The sequence below is a fragment of the Equus asinus genome, chromosome 12 (genome assembly GCF_041296235.1).
Source record: "Equus asinus isolate D_3611 breed Donkey chromosome 12, EquAss-T2T_v2, whole genome shotgun sequence".
Taxonomy (NCBI): domain Eukaryota; kingdom Metazoa; phylum Chordata; class Mammalia; order Perissodactyla; family Equidae; genus Equus; species Equus asinus.
The window spans coordinates 73,863,840-73,890,472 of record NC_091801.1 but is presented as its reverse complement, the minus strand read 5'-3'; the positions used below and the strand labels follow the sequence as shown (position 1 = coordinate 73,890,472).

Sequence of the window (26,633 nt, the reverse complement as noted above, 5' to 3'; positions counted from 1 at the left end):
AAACAGCTTTATCCTGCCCTCTAAAATGTCCTAAACTGATCAGGCCATTTTCTGCCTCCTCTGTCCCTCTCATTCAGTCTCACTCAGGCCTGTGAGTGCTCCCCCCACTGAAGCCCTTTATTCCCCTCTTCTTCCCTCAACCCCTGAATTTACATTCCGTCCAGATTGCTTATTGTACTCTGTAATCTGTCCCTCCTTCTGCCTGTGCGCTCGTCTTTCCTCTGCTAGAATCATGTCTCCTTGCCCTCTCTTCTCTGTGCCTGTTGAAAACCTGCTTGGGAAACCCTTAATTTTGTACAAAAGGATGTGTGTGTTTATATAATCTTTCTAGTGAGTTGTCAATGTTAGATTTATAATGCAGTATGTAAAAAAATACTTAAAACATGTAAGACATAGGTTCCTATGCTGTTTGATATTAAATGCATCCCTCTATATTATAACTAATCGAAGGTAATAATGGCTGATTTTCTGGGGGCACATGCTGCATGCCAGGCACTATTTTAAGCACCTTATGTTTAATTCCCATCATTGCTACCCTCACGAGGATTAGTAGTAGTATTCCAAGATATTTCTTACTAAATTAGCTGATATAGTTAAGAATGCATGTCTACACTAGCAAATTTCACATACATATATATATATATGTGATATATATACACACATACTTATGCACATAGATATATATATTGACTGTGTGGTTATTCAGTTGTGGAATTAGCAAAACATACAGGACCCAGGATCTACCCTACGCTTAGTTATCCAATCTCACTTTCTTCCTCTCTCAGGTCACATTTTATGTTTCATCTGCCAGATAAGCATAATTCTTCCCTTGCAGAGTTCTGGTGAGGGTTAAATATGATATTGTGAAAAGCAGTTGGGTCAGAGAAGGTCCTCAACAAATGCCAGTGCTCCCTTCTGTGGCGTGTCTCTGCCTTAGCCAAGTCCATCTTATTTTTTTGATGAGTCTATCATCCATGATAGACTGAGAGCTTCTCATAATTCTTTCTAACCCCTGCATCAAAATCCAAATTCAGGGTAATGGCTCTGTCTAGGAAGGGAGGGAAGAGATTGGGATTGGGTTGAGGGGCAAGGGAGCATGGAGAGGAAGCATTCGGTGATATTGTATTTGTTAACTGGTCGGTGGGTACATGGGTATCCTGTTAATCTAAACATTTTGATATCTATCATTTGAAATAATTTATCATTTCAAGTAAACAAAACAAAAGGCCTAATACTTAGGTTTTACTGCTGAAACACTTCCCCTGAGAGCAGTTGAAATGAACAGGCAGCTGCATTCTTTGTTTGCTGGCCTCCAAAAGCAGAAAAGAAGGTCTGGTGGATTGGGATTCTTAGTGGTGAGGTGAGGCTCTTTGGCCTCAAACAGAAGGTATCAGGGTACCTCCCGCTTGTAAGGGAGATCAAATATGTGCATCTTGTCTGTCTAGCTGATGAGGCCTTTCTTTTGTGCTTTTCTGAGCCACTTCTCTGAGTGAACCTGGGCAGTAACCAGAGCTGCATTTTATCTTTTTTAATATCTCAGCCTGAAATGCTGACATCCACTGTAGGCATCATGAATTTTTAATGGGGTGATGATCAGAAGGCTGCTCGGGCCTCATTTCACTTCGCTGAACTGCTGTGACACTTGTTTCCTTCATTGTGTTTAGATTTCTTTCCTCCCCGTCTGGGACATTCCCCAGTCCAGACTCAAAAACTGTTTCATGAGTTCCTGTTGCTCCCATGCTGTTGTTGAGGGTGTGTTTGAAAGTAAAATATTTTAAAGTTTCATCTCAATTATTGAACAATCTAGGAGATTGAAAGAGGGAATGCTTCTTACATTCCTAAAAAGAAAATGAACAACTCCAAGTCAACAAATACTTACTGAGCCCTAGCTTGATAAGCCTAGCTAACGGAAAAGATGCAGTGGTGTTTGCTGGGTGAGGATGCAGAGGTGAGCCAGAGGCAGTCCCTCCTTCTCGTGGTCTAGTGGCAGGGAAATATTTGTACTTACACAAATATGAAAGAATGTACTGGAGAATATTGCAGTAGAATTACAGAGAATTGTGGGCAAGGAAGGATCATTGCCGACTAAGGTAAGGCTTTATAAAGAAAGAGTTGATGTTTGAATTAAGCCTTTAAAGATATGATTTTGTTGAATACTTATTTGTTAATTTATTCATTCAATAAATGTTATACATCTACTGTGGGCCTCCATACAAATTCGTGCTTCCCTCTAGCCATGTCAGAGGAAGAGAGAGGTGGAGAATTGAGTAGAGGCATCTGAAACGTTTCCATGTACAAGTGGTACCCATCACCTCCACTCAACATTTCCTTGGTCAGTGCAAGTCACATTCCATGGCTTGTTACTCCAAGAGTGTGGGGCTGTGGAATACTTTTTTCCATAAGCCTGCAACGGTTGGGAACCTGGATATCTGTTACCCATATCCATAATGTCTGCCATAAGAGTCACAAGATCTGATGCCTATTTAACAGGATCACACTGGGTGCTGTGTTGATAATAGACTGTAGAGGAGCAAGAGCTGCAACACATAGACTCTTGCAGGAGGCTTTTGCAGTGAACGAGGCAAGAGATAATGTTGGATGAGGTTGATAGCCAGGGGGATGGTAAGAAGTTGTCAGATTTTGAATGTGCTTTAAAGGGAGAGGCAACAGGATTTGCCAGTAGATTACATCTGGGATGTAAGAAACAGTAAAATCAAGCAAGACTTGATGAGTTTCAGCCTGAACAACTACAAGAATGTATTTGCCATTGACTGACTGAGATGGGAAACTGCAGAAAAAAGAGGGTTGGGGCAGAACATCAAGGGTTTGTTTTAAGCATAAGGTTGAACATAGTTATTGGGCATCCAAGTGGAGATATTGAGTAGGCAGTTGATAGATAAGTCTCTATTTCAGGGGTGGGATCTGGGCTTGGAATATTAGTTTAGGAGTTGTTAGTTCTAAAACTAGAAGTTTTTTAAAGCCATAAGACTAGGTGCAATCCCAGGAGAGTGAGCATAGATAGAGGAGAATAAAGGCCCAGAGACTGAGCCCCAGGGCTCTCCAACATGATGAGGTCAGGGAGATGAAGAACCAGCAAAGACAATAGAGAGGAGCAGCCCTGAGAAAGGAGGACAGTCAAGAGAGTATGATGTCCTGGAGGCCAAGTAAAGAAAGTGTTTCAGGCACGTGGGAGTGATTATTAAGTATGGAACATTCACTCTCCAGAAGCACTTTTGTATACTTTATATCAACTCATCAGCACCACAATCTTGTAAGGTAAATATTAGTCTCATTTTACAGATCAGAAAATCAAAGCTCAGAGGGAGGAAATTTATTCGCAACTGTTTTATTAATACGTCTGATATGGCAGCTGGGATAGTAGCCACGGAAGCTAAAAAACGGATAAAGTAGCAAGCTCATAGGTGGTAAAACTAACTTCCCAACTTAAATCCATTTGATCCATGCCTGCCCGCTTTGCACCAAGAGATGGTATGTGAAAAAGCGCCCTAAAAATGCTATTCTTCAGGGGCCAGCCCCCATGGCGTAGTGGTTAAGTTCAGTGCACTCTGCTCCAGCAGCCCAGGTTCATGGGTTCGGATCCCAGGCACAGACCCACACCACTTGTCAGCCATGCTGTAGCAACAACCCACATATAAAATAGAGGAAAATTGGCACAGATGTTAGCTCAGGGCTAATCTTCCACAGCAAAAGAAGAAAAAAAAAGCTATTCTTCAGACCTGGGGCTTAGACAAAATTAGAGGAAATTAAGATTAGTTGCAGGGAAAGACAGAACCTATGGGTTTTTCTTTTGCATTCCAAGATTGATTTTCTAAGGAGAATTTTCTCCTTATTCCCTGATAATCATTGTTTCTTAATTGCTTGAAAATGTCATGATGATTTGACCCCTGAACCTATGGGGAGTCTGTGGATTAATGGGCTATAAGTGAGCTAAACACTGTGGAGGACAAAGGGGAGACCACCTTTAATAGAGTGAGAACATTCTGCGCACAGCTAACCGCCTCCTGGACATGTTCAGTGAATAATTGATGCAGTTTCTCTTTGCTTTCCTTTTGAGAGTTTCTCATGATCAATCAGTGTTCACAGTAACTTGTCATTGTTGCAAATAATAGCTCAGACTCCTCTTTCTTCTTCTTTTTTAGATCACGTACAAAATGAAGAAAACTATGCACAAGTTCTTGATAAGTTTGGGAGTAATTTTTTAAGTCGAGACAACCCAGATCTTGGCACCGCTTTTGTCAAGTTTTCTACACTTACAAAGGAACTGTCCACACTGCTGAAAAATCTGGTAAGCCGTTTCATAAGTGATTTTTAAAAATTACAGCCCGACCAAAGTGTAATAAGATCGTAAAGAGAACAACTTAATAATCCTCTCCTCACCCCTCTGTCCTGGAGGTATAAAAAACAAAAAGCTTTTCAGGCCCAGGGATGGGAGTCACATTTAAAGAAAATACCGTTGTGAAATTCCGAGAATTTGTACCCTGAAAGCAGGGCAGATGTATTGAATCTGAGAGCAACTGGTTAACCTGAATTCTCTTCCACATTCTACCACTGTTTTGTTTTTGTTTTTGTTTTAGATAAGTTTGAGCAACATTTGCTTTTTAATTAGTTGAAAGAGTGTGATGATTTCTGTGTCAGACGTACATTGGAAATACACATTGCAAGTGTTACACCTCACGAGACCTCACACCTCACTAGTAAAGATGATCGTGCCGTGCATTTTGGTCCCTGATGTACAAATGATTAACCTCCCTCAATTCCCCACATCCTTTTAACCCCGTGCCAAGAAAAGATTTTGAGATTTGAGGAATCTCTGGTTTCAGAAGTAGATGGCAAGAAGAATCCCTAAAAATCTGAGACCCTAGAGGTGCTGAGCCTAGGAAGCAGACACAGAGTTGGGATAGGGGCACCTGTATGCCACGCAGTGTTGTCTGGGCATCACCAGTCTGCCCACCACCGTTTTGGTGCTTTATGCCACTGAATTAGTCTTACACAATGATTACTAATTTAAAGAAAATGTAGGTTGAAAATAGAAATACGTATTTTCAAAAACTTGAGAAAGGATCATTTTAAACTTAGGATGTACATGTTCCTACCCTTTGGGGTTTATTTGACAAGTCCGTGATATTTCTGTAAATTTTAGATGATTTAAATCTCTTATTTAGAAGGGGCCCTGCATTTCTCCTTCCTCTGGGTATGGCTTGCCCTTTTGCTGGTGGGGTTGCTCGAAGGGTGGTGTGGTGGGAAGAAAGGAAGTGAAACAAGCCTCTGATAATTCACTTTGGTAATAAGTGGTACAAGACTCACTCGGGGAGGAAGTTCTGTTTTCCCTGAGATAGGCGCTTTAGCAGGAATGTCTTGCTAACCTTTAGTTTCCGGGAGACCAAGTGTATTTGGCTTAGGTCAAGGGTCATCACTTTGCTACACTGTGGGTTCCTTCCCACTGTGTGGATTTATGCCATCCACACAAGTTAGTGGCCATGGGAGCATCATTCCTTGTCTCTGTTTGATTGTCGAATACATTTGCCTATCTCCACACAAAAATGCTGATATTACCCAAATGCTTTAATGAACCTGGCGTCGTGCTTTATGTGGATTATCTCATTTAACAACTTAGAACAATCCTACCGTTATTATACCTTTAATCCAGATGAGGAAACTGGGGCACATTGAGATTATGTGACTTGTTCAGGCACACTGTTAGTAAGTAGACGTGGACCCAAACGTTCTATCTCTGCGTCAGTCGTCTTCACCACCCTACTCTGTGCTGCCTCTGGCACCTCGTGCTCGGGCGGTTGTACTTCCCTAGTGAGAAGACATGCTGGTCTGGTGGTTCCCCTAAACACACCCCATGCTGCAGGCCTCCTTCCTCCATAGCTAGTCTCCTTTAAGGAGTAGAAGTCTAAGAAAGATCTGAAGGAAATTGCTGGAAGATCCAATTCAATTAATTAAAAAAAATAAATAAAACCTTTTCCCTTTGAGGATGATGAGGGCATTCCTGACGAGGGGGCAGATAGAAGAATCTGTTCCTACTGTGGTTGGTTCCTCAGGGAGCGCTCTTCTGACTGCATATCCATCAGTCCCAGGAGGTGACACAGCCAAACAACGGTCAGCAGCTTGCAGCTTCCCTTTTTATGTTTTGCCAGGAAAGGGAAGAGCGAACCAGGCAGATTTGGGGGCCACGCCTTGGAGAGAGGGCTCAGGGGAAGCCAACCCCCCCAGGGAGGGAGGGCTTGCAGCACCTACGGTGCCTGGATGAGGAGTTTGAGGGAGCACCCCCCGGGAACCAGTATTTTTCAGGAGATTCCTGAAAATTCTATTCTCTAAGGCTAGTGAAGCCTGGAAATATTAAGCAATAATGAACACAGTTGAAATTTAGAGAGTAAGATAAAAGACGGTACTTTGATATTTTGTAGACTTTCTAAATTGTATCCCCAGTTCAACCAGCACATACCAAATGTCTATTGTATTCCGGGGTCTGTGGTAAATACCGAAGAATGTCATTTTCCAATTAAAATATCACTTAGAAACAGGTATTTTAAGTCTATATTGAAACATTACTTATTTTCATGGAGGAAAAAAGAAAGGATAGATTTGGGGGTCAGGTCTAGCTTTCCGCTTTTTTTTTTTCCCTCACTTTTTTTTTTTTAAATTGGCCCTGAGCTAACATGTGTTGCCAATCGTTTTTATTTTTCTTCTTTTTTTTCTTCTTCTTCTTCTTCTCCCCAAAGCCCTCCAGTGCATAGTTGTGTATTGTAGTTGTAGGTCCTTCTGGTTGTGCCATGTGGGACACCGCCTCAGCATGGCCTGATGAGTGGTGCTAGGTCCCCACCCAGGATCTGAGCGGGCAAAACCCTGGGCCGCTGAAGCAGAGTGCGTGAACTTTACCACTCGACCACGGGGCTGGCCCTGAGCTTTCTGCTGTTGGCTAACTCTAGATGGAGAAGAACTTTCATTATCTGTGTGACTTGGAAGCAGGAGGTTTTGCAAGTGTATTGTGTTGAGGGGCTTCTGAAGGTTGGTCCTGAGAAATACCGACCCAGTAAGTGATGATAATGACCTCAGTCACCAGGTAGACGTTCCTTTTTCTTTTTGTGAACTTGCAGTGATGGTGGAGTATGATGAGTTATGCGAAAACTCCCAAGAGCTGCACAGATGTTGGTGTTTACATCAGATAGCGCCGAGGAAGGGTCTCGTTAACCGGCTTCTGACTTCTAACTGGCAGGCCTCTGAGGACTGTGAAGAGGACTGCAGTTGTAGCCATTACTCTCTGAGCACGTTCCTGAGCTGAGGCACCAAGTCAGGGCTAATTTGCTTTCTTACTGCCCCTGCCTTCCACATACTAGAAAACAGTCTTTGTAAAAAGTTGTTTTACATCGTAATATAGGATGAGAGAGGCTGTGAGGTGTAGGTAGGAGGAATATGGGTTCTGGTCTCCCTCAGACCTGGAATTCCAGCTCCCAGCTTGCTTACAAGCCTTATAGCCTTAGGCAAATCACTTAGCTTCTCTAAGGCTAGATTTTCTTATCTGTAAAAAAGAAATAATAGTATCTATTTCTTGGTAATGGTGGGACTTCATTGAGATCATGGAAGTAAATTACGAAGCACAGTACCTGCTTAATATTTACAAGCTTTTATTAGTTATTTATATCTTCTCTTTTGATCTTTTTGGCAACTCCCAGTGTAAGGGCAGGTATAGGTAGTCAGATCTCACCTTACTGAGAAGTGCACCACATCTCCAAAAAGAGTGGAATTCGGGCTTGAGCTCAGCTTCCCTGACTGCAGATCAGACGCTGTTTCAGCGGTGCTGCCCCATGGATTACGGAGTCAGGATGTCGCCTTTGCAGACTGGGTGGACGCTGATGGCCCACCTGACATGGCAACTGGAACCTGTGCCAGTAGTCATCAGATTCCTGTGCACGTTTAGCTTGCATAGTACTTTCTTGTCTACGCTTTCCCTTTCATTTCTTTCGTCAGTGAATTACAGTGTATTGGAAAGAGCGAGAGTGTTAGCCAGTAGTCCTCAACCTTTTGGTCTGAGCACTCCAATCTTAAAAACGATTGAGGACCACCAGAGTTTCTGTTTATGTGGACTGTTTCTATCTATATTTACTATCTTAGAATTTAAAACTGAGAAATTTTAAAATCTTTGAATTCATTTTGTTGCAATAAGTTGTTTTGGTTGCAGTAGACAAAAAATACAGCCTGACACAGGTCCATATATCAGGAATAGAGAGGAGGACTTGAAGAGCCTTTTCTGGGAATTTTCAATATTCCTCTTTGATACTCCGTCTAAACTTAACAAGTGGTTGTTTCTTAAAAGTTAGTAGCAGTGTGAATCTGAAACTATGTAAATGTTCTTTAAGGATTTGGAAGCTGTCAAACTCATGGTGACAGAAGTTTTCCAAAATTTTAACTTTTCTCCAAAAGCTCCCATTTTATCATAAGCAACAATTACTGTCACTTGTTTACCTCATAGTGACGGGCTCACCTTATTCATTTTTGAGAAAATGTTTACCATAAACCAAATCTCAATATCACAGTTTGTCAGTCATTCTTTTAAGGGAAAAAAATGGTGTTCCACTAAAAATCTAACAAAACCAGCTAGTTTAGCTTGCAACCCAAAAAATTGCCTAAGTGCCTTTTCTCAAGATAACTGTCATGTTTTGGTACACCTTGGAAGTGCTTTATGCATACTTCCTATTTCAGCAAACAGAATATAAAAAAGACTCAAGAGTTGATGTGTAATAAAATCAGTAATTTTTACTATTTTGTCATTGGCATTTTTTAAAGTGTGCTTTTTTTGGAGGGGGGGGGAGGTGAGGAAGATTGGTCCTGAGGTAACATCTGTTGCCAGTCTTCCTCTTTGGTTTTTTTTCTTTTCTTTTCTCCCCAAAGCCCCAGTACATAGCTGTATATCCTAGTTGTAGGTCATTCTAGTTCTTCTATGTGGGATGCCGCCACAGCATGGCCTGATGAACAGTGCGTAGGTCCATGCCCAGGATCTAAACTAGCAAACCCCAGGCCACCAAAGTGGAGCGCATGAACTTAACCACTCAGCCACAGGGCCAGTCCCCCGTCATGGGCATTCTTGAATGAAGATAACCTTTTCTTTTTTTACTGCAAGAGCACGACCATGAAGAATACAGTGACTGCAGTTTGTGGCGATGCCTTGATTCTCACTAAGGCACCAGCAGTTTCACCTCCGTTACTTTTGCACTGTCACTGCAAATGTCGAAAAAGTCAGATAAAACCTCCTAGCATTATTGTGAAAATACTTTTGACCTCAGGCCCTCTGTGGGGTCCGTGATCCACACCTGGAGAACCACTGGTATCAGAAATGAAAGGCTCTGTTAAGAGTCCAGCCCTGCCACTGAGTGGGTAACATTGCCCAGCTTAGAGCATGAATTTCCCCCCTGGGAGAATGAGGAAACCTTCCCCACCTACCCTCTTGCTGTGCGAAGATCAAGTCCTATCACCCACGTGAGAAGCTTTGTAAACTGCAAAGTCCCTGAGTCACACACAGAGGATTGTTGCCTATTAATAGACTACATTAATGTAAATACTACTGTGGCATTAATAGTCACTGCAGGGTACTTTTTGTATTTATTTTTTTCTTATAAAAAGAACACATGCCTAGTGGGAAAAATTTAGAATACAGAGAAAGTTGTAGTTTCTCTTCTATATTCCCCCTACCCAGAGATAACCGTCATTGATATTTGGGATTTATCTTTCTAGTTCTCTTTTCTGCACCTTTTCTCCCCCCAAATAGATGAACTCATATGTTCTAAGAAACTTTTTGTTTCACTAGATTTCACTTAGTGTTGGCATTAGAGCGTCACACACTTTCCCTAGTTGGGACAAGTTAGACTCAGAAGCACAACAGAATGTGACTCCCCGAGGAGCCCCTGTGTGGGTTCCCCATCCTCGGCAATTCAGCCCTCATCCCCGTTGCAGTCTTGTCCTCTCCCTGCTGTGAGAGCCAGTGCTGGGACATCTGCTTGGTGGGAACCCAGGTCCTGGGCAGGAATAGGAGAGAGGACTTGCCTATCCAGTGGAACTATACAAGAAGACCTTTTGTCTTTGAGTTTCATGTTCTTTCTACCACTGTGGGCTTTTGACACCTTAAAGTGTCAACAAGAAGTTCCATAGAAGAGTGACTTTAAACAAGTGAACCTTGCCATTTGTGTCTTTTTCTGATTAAAGTCTAAGTCATCCGGAATTATAGAGATGCAGAACATATCAGTGGTTACCAGGGGCTGGAGAAGTGGGCCAAGGATGTGACTATGAAGGGAGTTTCTTTGTGTTGATGGAGCAGTTCTCCATGTTCATCCTGGTGCTGGCTGTCCTGATCTATAAATGTCATAGAGCTATACACAAAGACATGCAAAAAAAAATAAGTGTGTGCAAAAACTGGTGAAATTGAAGTGAGGTCTGTAGCCTAATTGATCGTCTTGTGCAATGTTGATTTCTGGGTTTTGGTAATGTACTGTATAGCGCATGTAAGATGTTACTGTTGGGAGAAGCTGGTGGATGGGTATAAGGGACCTCTCTGCGCTACTTTTGCAAATTTTTTAGTGAGTCTATTATTTTTTTTTCCTTTTTCTTTTCTTTTTTTTCTTTTCTGAGGAAGATTAGCTCTGAGCTGTCACCTGTGCCAATCTTCCTCCACTTTATATGTGAGTTGCTGCCACAGCACGGCTGATGAGTGGTGTAGGTCCACTCCAGGGATCCAGACACACAGACCCAGGCTGCCGAAGTGGAGTGCACCAAACTTAACCACTACACCACAGGGCTGGCCCCTATAATTCTTTCAAAATAAGAAGGTTAAATAAAAGTGTAAATCATCCAATTGCAGTCAGGGAGACAAAGTAGGGAAAAGTCTTTAATAATATAGCTATTGTTATATAAAAATTTCAGTGTAAAACAAACATACAGACCAAAAATAAAACTCTCACTTTTCTGTTGTTCCTTTAGACCACTGATCTGTAATTCCACTGCCTTTCACTTCTACAGGTGTTCTAAACTGGTCTTTCTCGTCTTTTGAATTTCTCCCTCTAGAGTTCTTTAGTGGTAACTGTTCCCCAGAGGTAAAGTGAAGAGCTGTTTCCTCCAGAAGTGAATCATGTCTGAGTATGTCTAGGGAATGCTGCCTCTTAGTGGTGAGAAGCCAGAGAAATGTCGACGTGATCTATGTTGTTGCTGTTGTGTTTAGTATGTTTGTGGCGAGGTTTTAAGTGCATGTACTTTTATGTGAAGTGCCTATCATAGGTTTGGTTCATAGCATATGCTTACTAGATAGAATTTTTTTTAATTATAAGAAAGATTTCTTTAGCTGACTTACCAGTCTCTTGGCAAAGGGGTTACAGAGTCAACAGTGAATTGCATCCATTGAATTACCAAACCACTAAATGGGACCGGAAAGAAGTAACTGGTGGATTGAAATAGATTCTCATTGTGTGGAGGAAAACCATGTAAACCATCCCTGAAGAGTCCCCCGTAGCAGTAGTTTTAGAAAATATATTTAAAACCTCTCTTAAAATAGGAGGAGGATTCTTGTCCAGCCAGGACTCTTCGTGCCTCTGGTTCCTTCTCTTCCCTGAGCCTCTGGACAGTTCTACACTTTCCCTAAGAGCCTGAGTCTCCTTTAGCCGTTGGAGGGCAGTTATTGCTTCAGAGCTCTTGAAGCAAAGCAAAGGTTTCTCCAGCTGCATAGCATTTCCTGTTTGCAATCTCTGACTGCCCAGCATTGTGGTTGGGTTAAGGATTTTTTTATTTTTCATTTTTCTTCTCTTCCCCCTCAAATGAGAATAGCTGGAAATGTGCAGACTGGATCTAGATTTATAGCAAACAGACTATTTCTCAAGTTTCTTCTTTGAAATAATGAAAAATGTAGAGAGCGTTGGTAGCCTCTGGGTACCCTGAATTATATAATACATTTAAAAAGCCTTATCTTCTTAGAAAATGGTAATCCATACTTGGAAGTTTTCAGCATTTGATTCGGCAGAGCTCATGTCCTGACATGCTTCATTGCCAATTAATATTGTGGGACATTCCATGAAGTAAGATCTATCCATGTGGGTGGGAGGGTGGGTAAGAGGGAGGTTTTCTTTTTCCCTTCTATTATAAAAATCATACATTTTTACTAAAAAATTTCAGAGATATAGAAGAATTTAAGAAAATAAAGATCATTATATAATTCCAACTTCTAACTTAATATTATAGTATGTCTTTAAATAATTTCATAGATTTATACATAGAGATGCTGATAATTTACACAACACAAAATGTGTATATATATATAATCCAAGTCCACAGTCTCTTATCTAAAAACCCTTGGGGTTTGATGTTTTTCAAAATTCAGAATTTTACAGATTTCAGAAGGGTAACAGGGTGCTTATGCCATATATTATGTAATACCCCCCAGTGACTTCTCAGACAGGTCCTCATAATTAAACAGTTTTATGTCTTCAGTGAAACATGTGAATATTTACATGAAATGGAATAAATAAAGACCCTGAAGAGTCCCACCTCACTTCAAGTCAGAGCTTACCACCAAATGAATTTATCTCAGCTCAGGTTTTGCTGCCAAATGAGGTTTTTTTAATACAACCTTGTATTATACATATGTTTCTCAAACTTTTTTTTAAAGCTTGCTAGCTCTCCATGACCATACAAATAAAATTGCAAAGTCACTTTAACAGGCTACAGAGTATTTCATTGTGTAACTAAACCATCACTGATTCCCTATATAGGCTTTGAATTTTAGATTCATCAATACAGGTGTATCTTGTCTTAAATACATCCACTATACAGAAGTCCTGGTACCCACAGGCCAAATTTTGAAATGGTTTGTTTTTCTTTTGTTTTTTTATTTGAGAATTTACATTAAAAGTGTTTTAAATAGGAAGTTCAAATAATATTTTAAATAGGACTGAATTTTCATCTTGTGAATTTTGCATGTAGTAAATAACGCTTTTAATTTGAAATTTGTGTGTTTGTATTTGTCATTGTTGTTCCACCAGGAACAGACTCAAAAAACAGCATTTTGACGCCGGAAGAGACTTAGTGATGCATGAGAGAGGAGGGAAGAAAAAGGAGGAAAGGAAGGGGAGGGAGAAAGAAAGTGGTTGCTTGTTGGAGGAGAGAGTTTCTTCAGCCATAGGAATGATCTGAATGTGGAGGAGAAAGTCTCAGATTGGTGCTGGAATGCATCAGGATGTCCCTAACATTTGCGTGTCAATATTTCTTTTTTTTATTAAGATTTTTTTTATCTTTTCCTTTTTCTCCCCAAAGCCCCCCGGTACATAGTTGTATATTCTTCGTTGTGGGTCCTTCTAGTTGTGGCATGTGGGATGCTGCCTCAGCGTGGCTTGATGAGCAGTGCCATGTCCGTGCCCAGGATTCGAACCAACGAAACACTGGGCCGCTTGCAGCGGAGCGCGCGAACTTAACCACTCGGCCACAGGGCCAGCCCCTCAATATCTCTTTTAAACAAAGATAGAGCTAGTCTCACCCTCAGAGTCTTGAGGCAGGTAAAATTTTTGTTATTTTTATGGCTAACTTTTGTTCATACAAATAATAATGTTAACAATCACGTATGTTTATAGTGTGCCTCTTATATGCTGGGCTCTGTTTCAAGCACTTCACATGTTGCATTAGCTAGGATAGGCGAGGATATGCTGCAGTAATACATTGACCCCCAGATCTCCATGGCTTGGCATAGGAAAGGTTTATTTCCTCCTCTTGCCCCACGTCTTCTCAGGAGTCTGCTCCGCACAGTAACTGTAACTCGCAGACCTGGGCCGGTGGAGGCTTCTCCTTCTCCGCAGGGCTTGCCATGGCAGAGGCGGCGAGAAAGTGGAGAATCGGGAAGGCCTGTCACAGCTCTCCTGGATCTGTTAGTTCGTTGGTATAAACTGTGTTCTTGGTCCCACGTGCAGGGGACAGGAAGTAGAAGGGAGCAAATGGAATATTTGGTGAGCATTACTGTTTCTGCCTCATCTGTATATAGCCTCATTTACTCCTCACGTCAGCCCTACCAGGTAGTAGCCGTAGTTAGCCTTCTCTAACAGCTGAGAAGGCTGAGTCACAGAGCGCTGAGTAGCTGTCCGAGCCAGCATTCAGACACAGGTGGTCTGCTCCAGAGTCTGTGCTTCTAAGCCGTCCCCTGGACTGCCTCTCCAAAGATAGGGATGTCTTTTTATGGACATGAAGTTTACTTTTAACTTAAGTAAAAGTCTTGATTTAAAGAACAAGTAAAACAATGGCCCAGATGTTGCAGGAGTAAGGCAAACACTGTTTTCGAGATCATTAACAGCCGTCTCTTGGCTTGATCTTGGTCCCAGAAGGCTCCAGAGCTCCTTCTTCAGGCCCAAATCTGGAGGCACATTGTGCGAAGCAAATGCACCTATTTTCCTTGGCTCAGGGCATTCTGCCAGACTCAGCCTCACCCTCACTCCTTTGAGCCCTTCCACTCTTCCTGCATCTCCTGTTTCCCATCCCAGGCGTCTTACCTGGATTCTGCCATTCCACATACCTGCTTCAGATGAAGTGTTCTGTCTTGAATTGATTTGGGGTTCCTCGCAGAGTCTCTCCTCACCTCCACTTACTGTAGCCCTCAGACAAGGCCACCTCCTCCAGATGCAGACTCTTGGGCAGGTACTACAGCTCGGCCAGGGTGCCTTCTTCTGGGCTGCTGTCAGCCAGCACCGGGGAACAGGGATTAGTGAGGTGAGCGTGGCTGGATTTCAGGCTCCTCTTGTACAAGCTAGGTGGATGCTTTGAGCTGTGTACATCCTACGAAACTGCACAGCAGCCATGCTGAGCCCCGTGCGTCTGGCTCTCTCTTGCTTGGGAACAGGAGTATCAGAGTGTGAGATGCCTTCCTCTAGGAGTTTTCCTTGAAACACGAATCCCGTGCCTTGTTTTTCGACAAGAATTCTGGGTTGAGAAGCACCTCTTGTTACCCTTGGAGACTTCCAGTGCACATTTTATAGTAAAGGCTCAGAGACATCCTACGATGAAGGAAAGCTGTCCAGTTCACTGCTTTCCTAACTTGTCTGACCACAGACCTTCTTGCTGTGTAAGAAGCAGTAACTTCCCATGTACCAGTTTGAGAAATGCTGATTGAGATTTTGCCAGGTCAGGTGGTCCATTTCATTTGTTGTGTGTTTTTTAATTTTATTCCATTTCACATCTCTTCTAGAATTTATTATTTACATTTCAAGATGTAATGTCTGATTTTTTAAGCTGGTTGCTTCTTTACACTTTGCCTCTTTATTTTAAATTATACCCTTTGGTGCCTTTGGTACCTTTAGATTTAAACCTGAAGAAACGGCCTACGATTCAGTCTTAAAGTAGTGGCTGACTACATCTTCCACTAAAAACGAGTGGGCCCTTTTATTGACTTATCGCCTGGCCATGTTAAGCCATTGAAAATTCAGAGAGCTGGCAGAAGTAGCATGACTTTGAAGTCAGATAAAACTGAGTTCAAATCTCTGCTCCACCAGTTTCTCAGCTAGGTCACCAGAGGCCGGTGCATTTGTCACTCACTCATCCAGAAGGCAAGGATATCAGGAAGAGATCCTTGAGCTGAGCCGTAAATAATGAATAGATGTTTGTGAAACTATTCTCTTAGGCTTGCAGAGGCTCTTTCCCTTAAATAGAAACATGAAACAGCATAAAGCTTTGGTTGATAGACTTGATATTTAGAGTAAGGTGCACGTCTTTACTTTATACATCAGTATTTACAGAAAAGAAGAAAACACTTTACTGATTGTGTTTACTAACTGTCCACTCTGTTCCAGGCTCTGTGCTGATAAGCCTGACTCTCACTTTCTCTGTGAGGTTATTTATATAGAATGTTTTAATAATTTACTTAATTTTATGGTGAAAGATGGACATGGGTATAGGACCAGATTTTTAAAACTTCCTGCTTTTTGTTGCCCACAAGTAGAGAAAACTTACTTGATTTCCTGGCAGCAGCTGGCAGCACAGACATGAGATCTAAGAAGACTCCTTTTCTGCCAGGGTGGCCTTGAACGTATCAACTGGTGGTGAATGTCACAGCCACCATTTAGATAAATTCTTTGAATTCTAAAATTTTCAATGAGGATCAAGTGAAGCAAGTCTTAAAACATGAAGCTATGGACCCAGGAGACAGAGTCGGGCAGCACAGGCAAAGGGAGCAGCAGGTGCCTCTGTCTTGTTGTCAGTTAAGTGAAGATGGACATGTCTACTGTGAGGTGTTACCATGTCCTCCTGGTAGTGGTAAGCCCTTTGTGCTCATTCATGCTTATTATTTTAGATTTTTTAATTGTGTTAAGAAGGTGCTTCCTAAGTAACAGTTTGTTATTGTAAAACATATAATGTGTGATAAAGATGTTCCATGAAGGCGAGGAAAATGTGATTTGATACCACTTACACTGTGGTTTTGTTCTAGTTTAAACATGGCAAATTATAGATGACATGCTTGGAAATGAAATTAAAGGTCTCCAAGTTGATCATGAACTGACTGATTAATCATTTCGATCACAATAAAGAAATTGTTAGGGTCGGGATGACTTTTTTAAACCAAAGGCTGGCTATCTAGGCCTTATTTCCTTTTGCTTTCTCATTTATCTTGGTCTTATAAATCTTAGCTACTCCCCTTTTCTTGTCATTATCCTCAGATGGAATCAGATGCTGCACATAATGCAAAGGGAAATGAGGCTTTCCTTTTCACTCTTGATGTAGGAGATGATGTTACAGCTAACCCATCATTTACTTAAATTGAATTAGACAAAATATAATTGCATTATTTTACACTAAGGAATTCTCATATTCCCCGGTACTCCTACACCACCCAATTTTCTCGGTAAGACTGTACGTTCCACTTAAATTCCATCTTGTCAGTTCCTAATGCCATTAGCATCAAGCTGTGATTTGGTTCCCACTTTTCCTGAGGTCTTTCCCAGATCTCCCAGAGCATTCACCCACCTCATAGTAATTATGCCTTAGACCTTAGGCAGGTGATTTCCACTCTCTGACTGTAGGTCTCCCTTCTCTAAAGAAATTTTGGGTTTTCTTCTACTCTGGATGCCCTTAGTCTAAGGCAGTGATACCCCAACTTGAGCTTGCATCCATCTCACCTGGAGAGTATAAATATAGGTTGTTGGCCCCATCCTCGGAGGGTCTGGTTAATTTAAGGGTTTGAGTTTTCATTTCTAACAGGTTTCCAAGTGAGGCTGACACTATTGGTCTGAGGACCACACTTTGAGGACCACTAGTAAGGATTGTCATTCTGGGCAGAGATCCAGAGTTTCCTACTCTTAGAGAGAAACTACAACTTTTTTCCTCCAAATTCACTACCTGATTATTCATACTTTCATACATGCCATCTGGTTTGTATCTCATATTAGTAAATCAAGTAAGTTGAATGAGAAGTGGGCTGTTGGTTGATTATATCGCCCTCTTGTGTTTCCGTTCATATATCTTTTTAATAACGTGAATACAAAATTAATACCAGTTCATTGTGAAAAACTTAGAAAATACAGGAAAAAGAGACTAAAATAAAAATCAACAACAACCTTATTTTCCACTGTTAAGGAATTGAGATATATCTGTATCTATAAAATCTTCTAACATTTTTTCTGTTTGTACATGCTTTTTTTCTTATGTGTAATTTTTGTCATATAATTTTTTTAACAACATTGAGTCCATACTGTGGTGCTATTTTGTAATCTATTTTTCACATATTTATGTATTTTTGAAATGTTTTCCTGCCTTGTAAAATATTGTGGCCTGAGACCCTTTGCTTAATTGAAAGCCTGCAGCCTCTCCCTCCGGAGCACGGTCTGCAGAACCCAGAGGCACTATCCAGGACATCGTTTCCTACAGCTGTATAGCATGCCCATCATTTGCACCAAAATTTATGTACCCAATCTTCTCTTTTGAACATTTCCACTTTTTTGTTGTTCAGGCTAACAGTAGAGAGCATCTTTGAAATCTCTGCACATGCTGTGATTAGCATGAATTCAGTTTGTAATATTTTCATTCTCCTTCCTTCACTATTGTTTGAGTCGGTCGGGAAATGAGGAGAAACTGCTTGTAGCCCAAGGCTCTGGTAGGCGTATCAGTCCTTGCTCTGGTCAAAGAAAGAAGCTCAGGGGCCAGCCCCATGGCCAAGTGGTTAAGTTTGCGCACTCTGCCTCGGCAGTCCAGGGTTTTGCCAGTTCTGATCCTGGGCACGGACATGGCACCACTCATCAGGCCACGTTGAGGCGGCGTTCCACATACCACAACTAGGACCTACAACTAGAACATACAACTGTGTGCTGGGGGACTTTGGGGAGAAGAAGAAGAAAATAAAAGATTGGCAACAGATGTTAGGTCAGATGCCAATCTTTAAAAAAAAGTAAGAAGCTCATTTTCTTGAGATATTTCAGACATTTTCAAAAGGTTGTATTTATAGTGCACCAGAAGTTTTATCGTGGACATTGTGGACTATAAAATTTAGGGCTTTGACAGGAGTTATGAATTGAGCCCTCTCACTCTTCGGCATTAGTACAGAACTGTTTAGTTGTTTTTTTGTTACTTTGGTTGGGGGGAGGACCAGGGCCGCTCTTCTGCTCGTGCAGCAGTGGAGTGTCTCCCTGTAGCTCTTTCACCCAATTGGTCTGGGTTTTTTCCTACTGTTCAACTGTGTCTCAGTAGCTCATTTTAAGCTGTAAGAGTATTACAACTAAAAGGTTCTTTAGAGACCTTATAGACCTCTCATTTTGTCAGTGGCAAGAATGAGAAGTGAGTGGCCTGAACTTTCACAGCCAAGTGGAGACAGGTTCAAGTCTGGAGCATCCTTTCTTCTCCAGTTGTCAGGCAAGGCCTGACAGCTACTGGATGGAGGGTATCCTTGGTCTGTCGCCCCTAACCATATCCCGGGAGCAGTTCTAACCCTCCAGGCCCTCTCCTAAATCCGCCCCCCACCTCGCTCCAGGAAGACCAAAACTGGTTCAGGTTCTGTAACACTTCTGAGTCTCAGAAGAGCTTTCCTAGTTTGGCGAGGAATTCATTTGTTCATCCATTTACTCCATCAACAAGTATTTTATTCAGTATATATAGCATGTCTGCTGTGCTGGGGGTTTAATGTAACACGGTGGTGGACGCAACAGTCATAGCCCCTGCCTTCAGGAGGCCTTGCTCTAGGCAATAAAGAAACAAGCGATTGTGAAATGTAGTCCTCTCTGAACTGAGCCTGTCCTGCCTGGGTGAGGCTACTAGGAGATTAGGGAGGAGAGACCTATTCAGAATGGTTGACCTCACTCAGGAAGTGAAATGGGGACTAGGAGACTCTGCCAATAGCCAAAGGAAGAGTGGTCCAGATAGATGGTAAAGCGTGTGCAAAGGAGGGGTGAACTTGATGGGTCAAGAAGCTGAAAAAGGGCTGGCGTGGTTGAAGGGTAATAGGAATGAGTAGAGGAGCTTAAGACAGGTTGTCAAGGCCAGACCTAAACTGGGAGGTTGGATCCAAATCCAGTTCAATGAGAAGCCATTGATGGGTTTTAAGCAAGAAAGTGATATGAGCTGATAATCAGTTTAAAAGATCAGTCTAACAGCATGACACAGGAAGTGAGAATGGCCTTTGGGAGTCAGTAAAAACCTTAATTAATAACCTGACCACCTGCTTTACTGTTTGATCCTGGGCAAGTTACTTAACCTCTCTGAGCCTGTTTCCTCTTTAATTAAGACAGAGACCCATCTTGCAGTGTTGTTCTGAGCCATAGCTTTAGATAACATATGTTAACACAGTACCATCTGTCATTTTAATAAATCTAATTCAGGCCACTCTGCTTAGATTAGCACATGGTGTAATGGAATGCATTATCTTACAGTTTATGGAGACTGCCTTGCAGAATGAGGCAGGGAGACAAGAACTAGGAAGCTTACCAGTGGAGAGAATGGGGTACAATATGAAGGACATTTGGGAGTCCCCACCACCAACCCAGCCTCAAAAGATCTATTTCAGTATCTATTTTCAATATTTCTACCACTACTGCTGGGCTTTTCAAGTGTAAAGAATTCTAAGAAAAAACCCAGTTCCATTTTTTAAGGGTCTGTATTGTGCCAGGCATTTTGCACGCATTGGGGCCAGTATCTGCATCTCACACAGTCCCCTTGGCAGCATGTGGAGGGGCCCTATCACCCACTTTATGGGTGAGGAGACAGGTCTCTAAAAGCCTGAATGACTTGCTCAAGCACACACCCTGCTAAGTATATGTCACCCACTTGATCCTGTGAGCACTGGGCGCTCTGGCTCCTGGGAGGGTGAACTTACAGACCCCTGGGCAGTGGTGAGGTGGTGTCATTACCTCTCGTCTGTGCTGGGTTTGTAAGTTCCCTCAACCTGAGAGCAGTAGACTTTGTTTTCCTTAATGCATATGCAACCAAATAAAACTTAGTTTAATAGGTCACTCATAACTGATAATAATTGTTCATGCATATTTATAGTATGTTATAGTTTTTAAAACTTAAAAAGATTTTATGCTTAAAAAGATGGTCCCGTAAACAGTTCATTGACGTTAGAGGTAGACCTGGTTTGTGGTTTGACCCCGCCACTTAACCCGTTGAGTGTGTTTGAACTTGTCACTTAATAATACCGTGTAGGTTCTTAGGAGCAGCAGATGAAGCAGCGCATGTAAAAGCAGGCAGCCCCGTGGCCTGCTGCAAACCGGGAGCTTCCCTGATGTCAGGCTCTCATCCTCTCACACCAGCGTGGGCAGTACTTGAGGAAGGTGCCAGGGCACCCATTTTAAAGGCAGGAAACCAAGTCAGCAAGGTCCAGCAGTTGGCTCAGAGTCACCTAGGCCAGGAATGATGAGTGGCCACATGCCTCTGGGCGTCTTAGCTCCTGCAGAGAACTCATTCCTCTGCATCATAACCCCAGGGAAAGGGCCTGATGAGAAGGCACCAGTTTTAAATAGCTTCTAGGTAGTAAATAACTCTCTAGGGCATGAGGGAGTTAACTCACTGGACAGGATACCTAATTCATACCAGGGAATCGTCAACTTAACTGCTGGGGGCTGGCTCATTATTTTAATTGGATTTTCTGATGTGTTGAGCAAGTCAGCAGATTTGCATTATCCTTACTTTCAGCAAAACTGGTTCTGTCTGTAGAAGGTAAGGAGAGGGAGAGAAGCAGCGGGCGGTGGAGAGAGAATGTCAGAATTAATGCAGGATGACAGAGCAAGCAAATTATGACCTAGTTAATTGATGCAGTTTTGCATGTGCATGTAGGGGTCGTGGGGGTACCATTTGTAGAGCTGTGCTGCTCTCTGCTGCTCTCACAGAGGGAAGAAAACGAGGCACTGCTGAGTCACTGCCCCTCCACTGTGCTCTAGAGAGCCCCACCAGGCACTCACCCTCCTGGCGAGCCAGAAGTTACAGCACTGTGATGACCGACAGCTGCCTCTGGGCTCCTATTTGGGGATCTGGCCAGTTAGTGAACAAAACAGATGAGATGCCTCTGCTTAAGCATACCTTTTAGAGAGGGAAGACAGGTGATAAATGAGTAAACAAGTAACAAGATCATTTCTGTGGTAGTAAAGGTATACAGGGGTAAAAAGAGTCAGTGCAGAAGACGTGTGTGTGTGTGTGTGTGTGTGTGTGTGTATGCACAGAGGAGAACTGTTCATCAAGTCATCGCCAACGGCTGGGGTTACAGGACTGTTTGTATAATGTCTGGTAGTGTTTAAGCAATTGTAAGGAATAAACGGTTAGTTTTATCAAAACCAATATTAATTACGGTTTATTTGCTTAAACAAGTCATTTTTGCATCATTATGCAAAACGATAGACTTCAGCCATCTCCTTTTCTGATTTATTCCAAATTTCTGGTTGGGTTGGATGTGTGTGTGTGTGTGTGTGTGTATTTATATATATTGTGGGTTAGGCATGGGGTTATTTATACTGTATATTTATATATATAAATTCATGTTTATACACACACGCACACATAATACTCCCAGGGGAAATTCCCTTTTGTCAGGAAGGAAGTAAACAGCAGTTTGTTTAGAAAGCAAATATGTGTACCACACGCAAACATCATTCCTAAAAAGATTTTTAATGTGTTATTTACTTAATAAAATTTGGAAGGTACTCTTTTTAAAACATACTCTTCAACAACCTCTTACAATCTTGAATCATGTAAAGAATTTAGGTTAATTCAACTTTGTCATTAAAGGAGAGGAAATGGATTGGAAGTTGAGTAAGTGGGAATGGAATAATCAATAGAATCTTACTAAAATAAATGGAAAATAATCACATCATAAATTTGAAAGGCTTTTTTAAAGATCCATTGAAGATAACGAAGGCAATCCAGAAGCCTGTCCACCCATATTATTGCTGTATCATGTTGGCCACAGTGCCATTGTCATGGAGAAGCTCGTCCGCCCATATTATTCCTGTATCATGATGGCCACAGTATGGTTGTCATGGAGAAGCCTGTCCACCCATATTATTGCTGTATCATGTTGGCCACAGTGCCATTGTCATGGAGAAGCTCGTCCGCCCATATTATTCCTGTATCATGATGGCCACAGTATGGTTGTCATGGAGAAGCCTGTCCACCCATATTATTGCTGTATCATGTTGGCCACAGTGTGGTTGTCATGGAGAAACCAGTCCACCCATATTATTGCTGTATCATGTTGGCCATGGTGCCATTGTCATGGAGACGCCTGTCCACCATGTTGTTGCTGTATCATGTTGGCCATGGTGCTGTTGTCATGGAGATGCTTTTGCTATGCATCAATTTGTAAGTCTTGCTCAGGCCATGAAAGGGATTCCTGAAAGAACTAGAGAATAAACAAACAGGAAAATTACAGAATCCTACAACTGTGAAGTCATGTAATCGGTCTCTGTCACAGAGCACACCTTAAAATATCTGAGAAAATAGATTTTCTCTTCATGAGGTCTCCAAGGAAGGAAATGTAGTTCTGCACCTCAATAAGTATTTCCTAAAAGTTTCCTCCTCTTGAGATTGGTCTGCTTTTTCTTTGACTTCTCTTTGTATCTTTATAGTGACAGGCAGTTACTATTCACTTTTTTCTTTTTTTGAGGAAGATTAGCCCTGAGCTAACGTCTACCACCAGTCCTCCTCTTTTTGCTGAGGAGGACTGGCCCTGAGTTAACATCCCTGCCCATCTTCCTCTACTTTATATGTGGGGCGCCTGCCACAGCATGGCTTGATGAGTGGTGCCATGTCCATACCTGGGATCCAAACCTGCGAACCCCAGGCTGCTGAAGTGGAGCGTGCAAGCTTAACCACTATGCCACTGGGCTGGCCCCACTATTCACTTTTTACTTAAAACAATCTCTTTTGCCAGTTTTTATAAATTAACCTACTTTTTCCTGGGAAGTAAGAAAGAGATCGTAAGTTTTAATTTTTTTTCCATACAGCCTTTTCATAGGCTCATCACTGGGGAGATTCTGTATTCATAATACACACTATTTTTGCCTTCTTGGTTTCTTATCAGTCCCCAAGAGTATGTGTGTGGATAACCACAAAGAAATTCTTAATTCTTGGGGTTTTCCATCAATCCAACTACAGTCCACCGCCTGCTGCCCCATGCCTAACCACAACGACAACACTGAACGCTTACAGTATGTGATTGTTGTGTGGTCAGTACATGGCTTTTAAGGGACTTTTCCTTTTGAACAACCCCTACATTCAGTACTAACCACAGAGTTTCCTAATTCTTTTATTGTTATTTTGTAATACAGACTTCAGATCAAGGTGTCAATAACATCAATGTATTTTTTGCTTTCTCCTGCTTCATTTCACCAAGGATGTGAGGCATTGATGGAAGCCCTGATTTAGGACTAATAGTTAAAAATGGCTTATAATCACTATCTCTGTATTTTTGTTTTAGGATTTTTACTTTTTTTGAATAAACAATATAGTGCTTGTTACCAAAAAAATGCAGAAGGGTACACAGTACAAGGCTCCTCTCTCACCCTCTGTCCTTGCCCACCCTGTTTCCATCCCTGGAGGGGACCAGTAGCCAGAGTTTAGTCTCTGTCCTTTCAGAAATAATTTAAGCATAGACATTTTTTTTTTTTTGCTGTTTTGATACAAATCTTTGTACACCATGAATACTATTTTACACTTTGCTTTTATCATGTAACAATTTATCTTGGAGATAGTTCCAAAGTTAGACATAGAGAGCTTTCTCATTTTTATGACTAATGTTTAGAACTTTCATAATTTATTAACCAGACCCCTGTGGATAAGCACCACACTTTCCATCAGCATCAACAGTCCTGTAGAGAAGAACCTTATACACACATGATTTTATGTTTCCTTCATTCTGCAGACATTTCTGGAGCACCTCCTCTGTGTTAGGCAGCATTCTGAATTCTGGAAGTATAGCAGTGAACGCACAGTAGAGCTTGCATTCAAACTGGGGATACAGTAAACAAGTACATATAAGTAAATAGTTAGGGATGGTAGGTGTTTTGAAGAAAATAATGCCAGGATCTCCACGAACAGAGGAAAGGTGGGTACCGGCTTGATTATTGGAAGGCCCCTACCTCACTTACTCACCATCCACACAGACTCCTAAGACCCCCAGGGTAGCCGAATGCGGGGGGCTTGTGTCCCAGGAATGAGTTGGGTGACAGTTCAGAGCAAAATATCATTCCAGCTGTCTGTCTAGGGCAGAGGGTGAATCCTATTAATCTTTATTTTTCCCATCTCATACCCAAGGCCGGTGGCTTCAACCTTTTTTTTCTTTATTATTACCTGCAAACCCTCACCCCAAGGAGCCTTTTTGAAGACATTCTTTCTCCTAATTCCTTCCCCCATGAAATTTTAATATCGTAGATGTTCTCTGTATCAGTTTCTGTACTGTGGCCCTTTGGAAAGCCACAAAATTGTAATATCTCAGATTTTTTTTCACTCCACTCCCCAGGAAACAATGCCCTGGACCCTCACAGAACTAGACTCTGAATCTATGGCCTTCTCACTGTTGGCTGGTCTACTGGCTTGCCTGTTTCTCTGTTTGGATGGTGGTGAAATTACATAGACAGAATTGTCTTGGTAGGAATCTCTGTCTTTGAAATGAGAAAGAAAGAGTTGGTTGTTTCTCATCCAAGCCTTCTGGTGGTACACACTGGAAAACCTTCCTTGTGTGTAAAGTCAGTGGTCAGGGAGAGCAAGACGTAGAATGACTTGTGAGCTGCGGAAGCCAGGAATGAGAGAACCAGAGGAAAGGGTTAGAGAGAAACTGAGACCCAAAGGGAAGGTCTCTCTGTTCCTGCCCCTCTCTACTCCCACATTGCCCTGTTTGTATTTAACAGCCCATGCGTTTTAAAAATAAACATGTATTCAGCCCTTCCTAGGTGTCAGGGAGTAAGCTAGCACTTTTTGCATACGTTAACTCATTCCATCCTCCCAGTAGCCATCCACAATGGCTTATAATATCCTCACCTTAGAGATGTTAAGAGGGTCACACACAAAGCTTGTGAGTGTCAGCGTCCTTCCTTCTTGTACCACTTTGTCTCTCCGCTTCTAATACAACACGTAGTGTCATAAGTGGTTGTGTTGGTTGCGTACTGACTGTGTCTGTCCCTGGGATGCGAGCTCTCTAAAGCCAGGAGCAGCATTTTCTCCATCTTTACCTCCAGCCCCTGGCATAGTGGGTGTCACAGAACTGGTACCTGGTAAATGACAGATGGAAGGATTTGTTGGATGGATGGACAGACTGACAATTGAATACACTTACACTTGAATAAAATTATTTCTTGAATGAGGGAACCCACCAACTTCTCCATCTATAACCCAGTTCTGTGGGTCCCTGCCGCCTTGGTTCCATGCCATTAAAACTGATTTCACCAAGATTGTAGGGATCGCCTTGAAGACGGACTATATGATAAACTCTTCCCCGTCTCTACTTGTCCATTCCTTCCTTCTTCTCTCCAGCTGGGGAGCAGCTCCCTCCCCCTGTCCTCTGTAGACTCCATCCTGAAATCAAGGAAACCCAGGCCACTGCCTCGGAACGGTGAAAAAACCTGCACCGCAGCTGCAGACGGCACTTCCTAAATATCTTCTCTTTCTAACAGAATCTAGGCCCTGAGGCTACAGCTGTGAGCAGGATAGTCAAGCTCCCTGCCCTCACTGAGCTTATGTTCTGGTGTGGGAGACAGAATACACATACAGACAAACCGGTGACTTCAGATACTGATAAACGCCACAGAAGAATATAGAAAGGAGGCAGTGAAAACCAATTGTACAGTCCCCTGCTTACTCTGACAGACGCATCTGAAGAAAAGTCAAATTAAGATCTACCATTTCAGGAGAAGCAAGGAAAGTTCTAAACATGATCTGAGGAGTTGTTTGTACAAATGTACGTACACTGCAGCGTAGTGGTTCAGAAGGCAGGCTGTGGAGCCACACTGCCTACGTGCAGATCCCAGCTCTCTGCTCACGTGCTGTGGAGTGGGGCCAGGTGTGCCCCTGACCGCGGACATGTCCTCAGGCCGAGGGAGACGGTGCGTGCAGAGCCCTCCCACAGAGCCCCAGTCAGCAGGAGCTGGCCCATTGTTCTGTCCGCACTTTCTCCTTTAACCCACCTCTGC

The 26,633-nt window shown here is 42.3% G+C and overlaps 1 protein-coding gene across 3 annotated transcripts in view; it reads left to right on the top strand.

The window, feature by feature from the left end:
• Nucleotides 1-26,633, top strand: part of ASAP1 (ArfGAP with SH3 domain, ankyrin repeat and PH domain 1) — a 343,885-nt gene that overhangs the window by 214,171 nt on the left and 103,081 nt on the right. For all 3 annotated transcript variants that reach the window (XM_044781189.2, XM_044781186.2, XM_070481609.1), the window contains exon 5: nt 4,161-4,306. In XM_044781189.2, the coding sequence (XP_044637124.1) occupies nt 4,161-4,306 (146 nt within the window). The remainder of the gene's footprint in view (nt 1-4,160; nt 4,307-26,633) is intronic.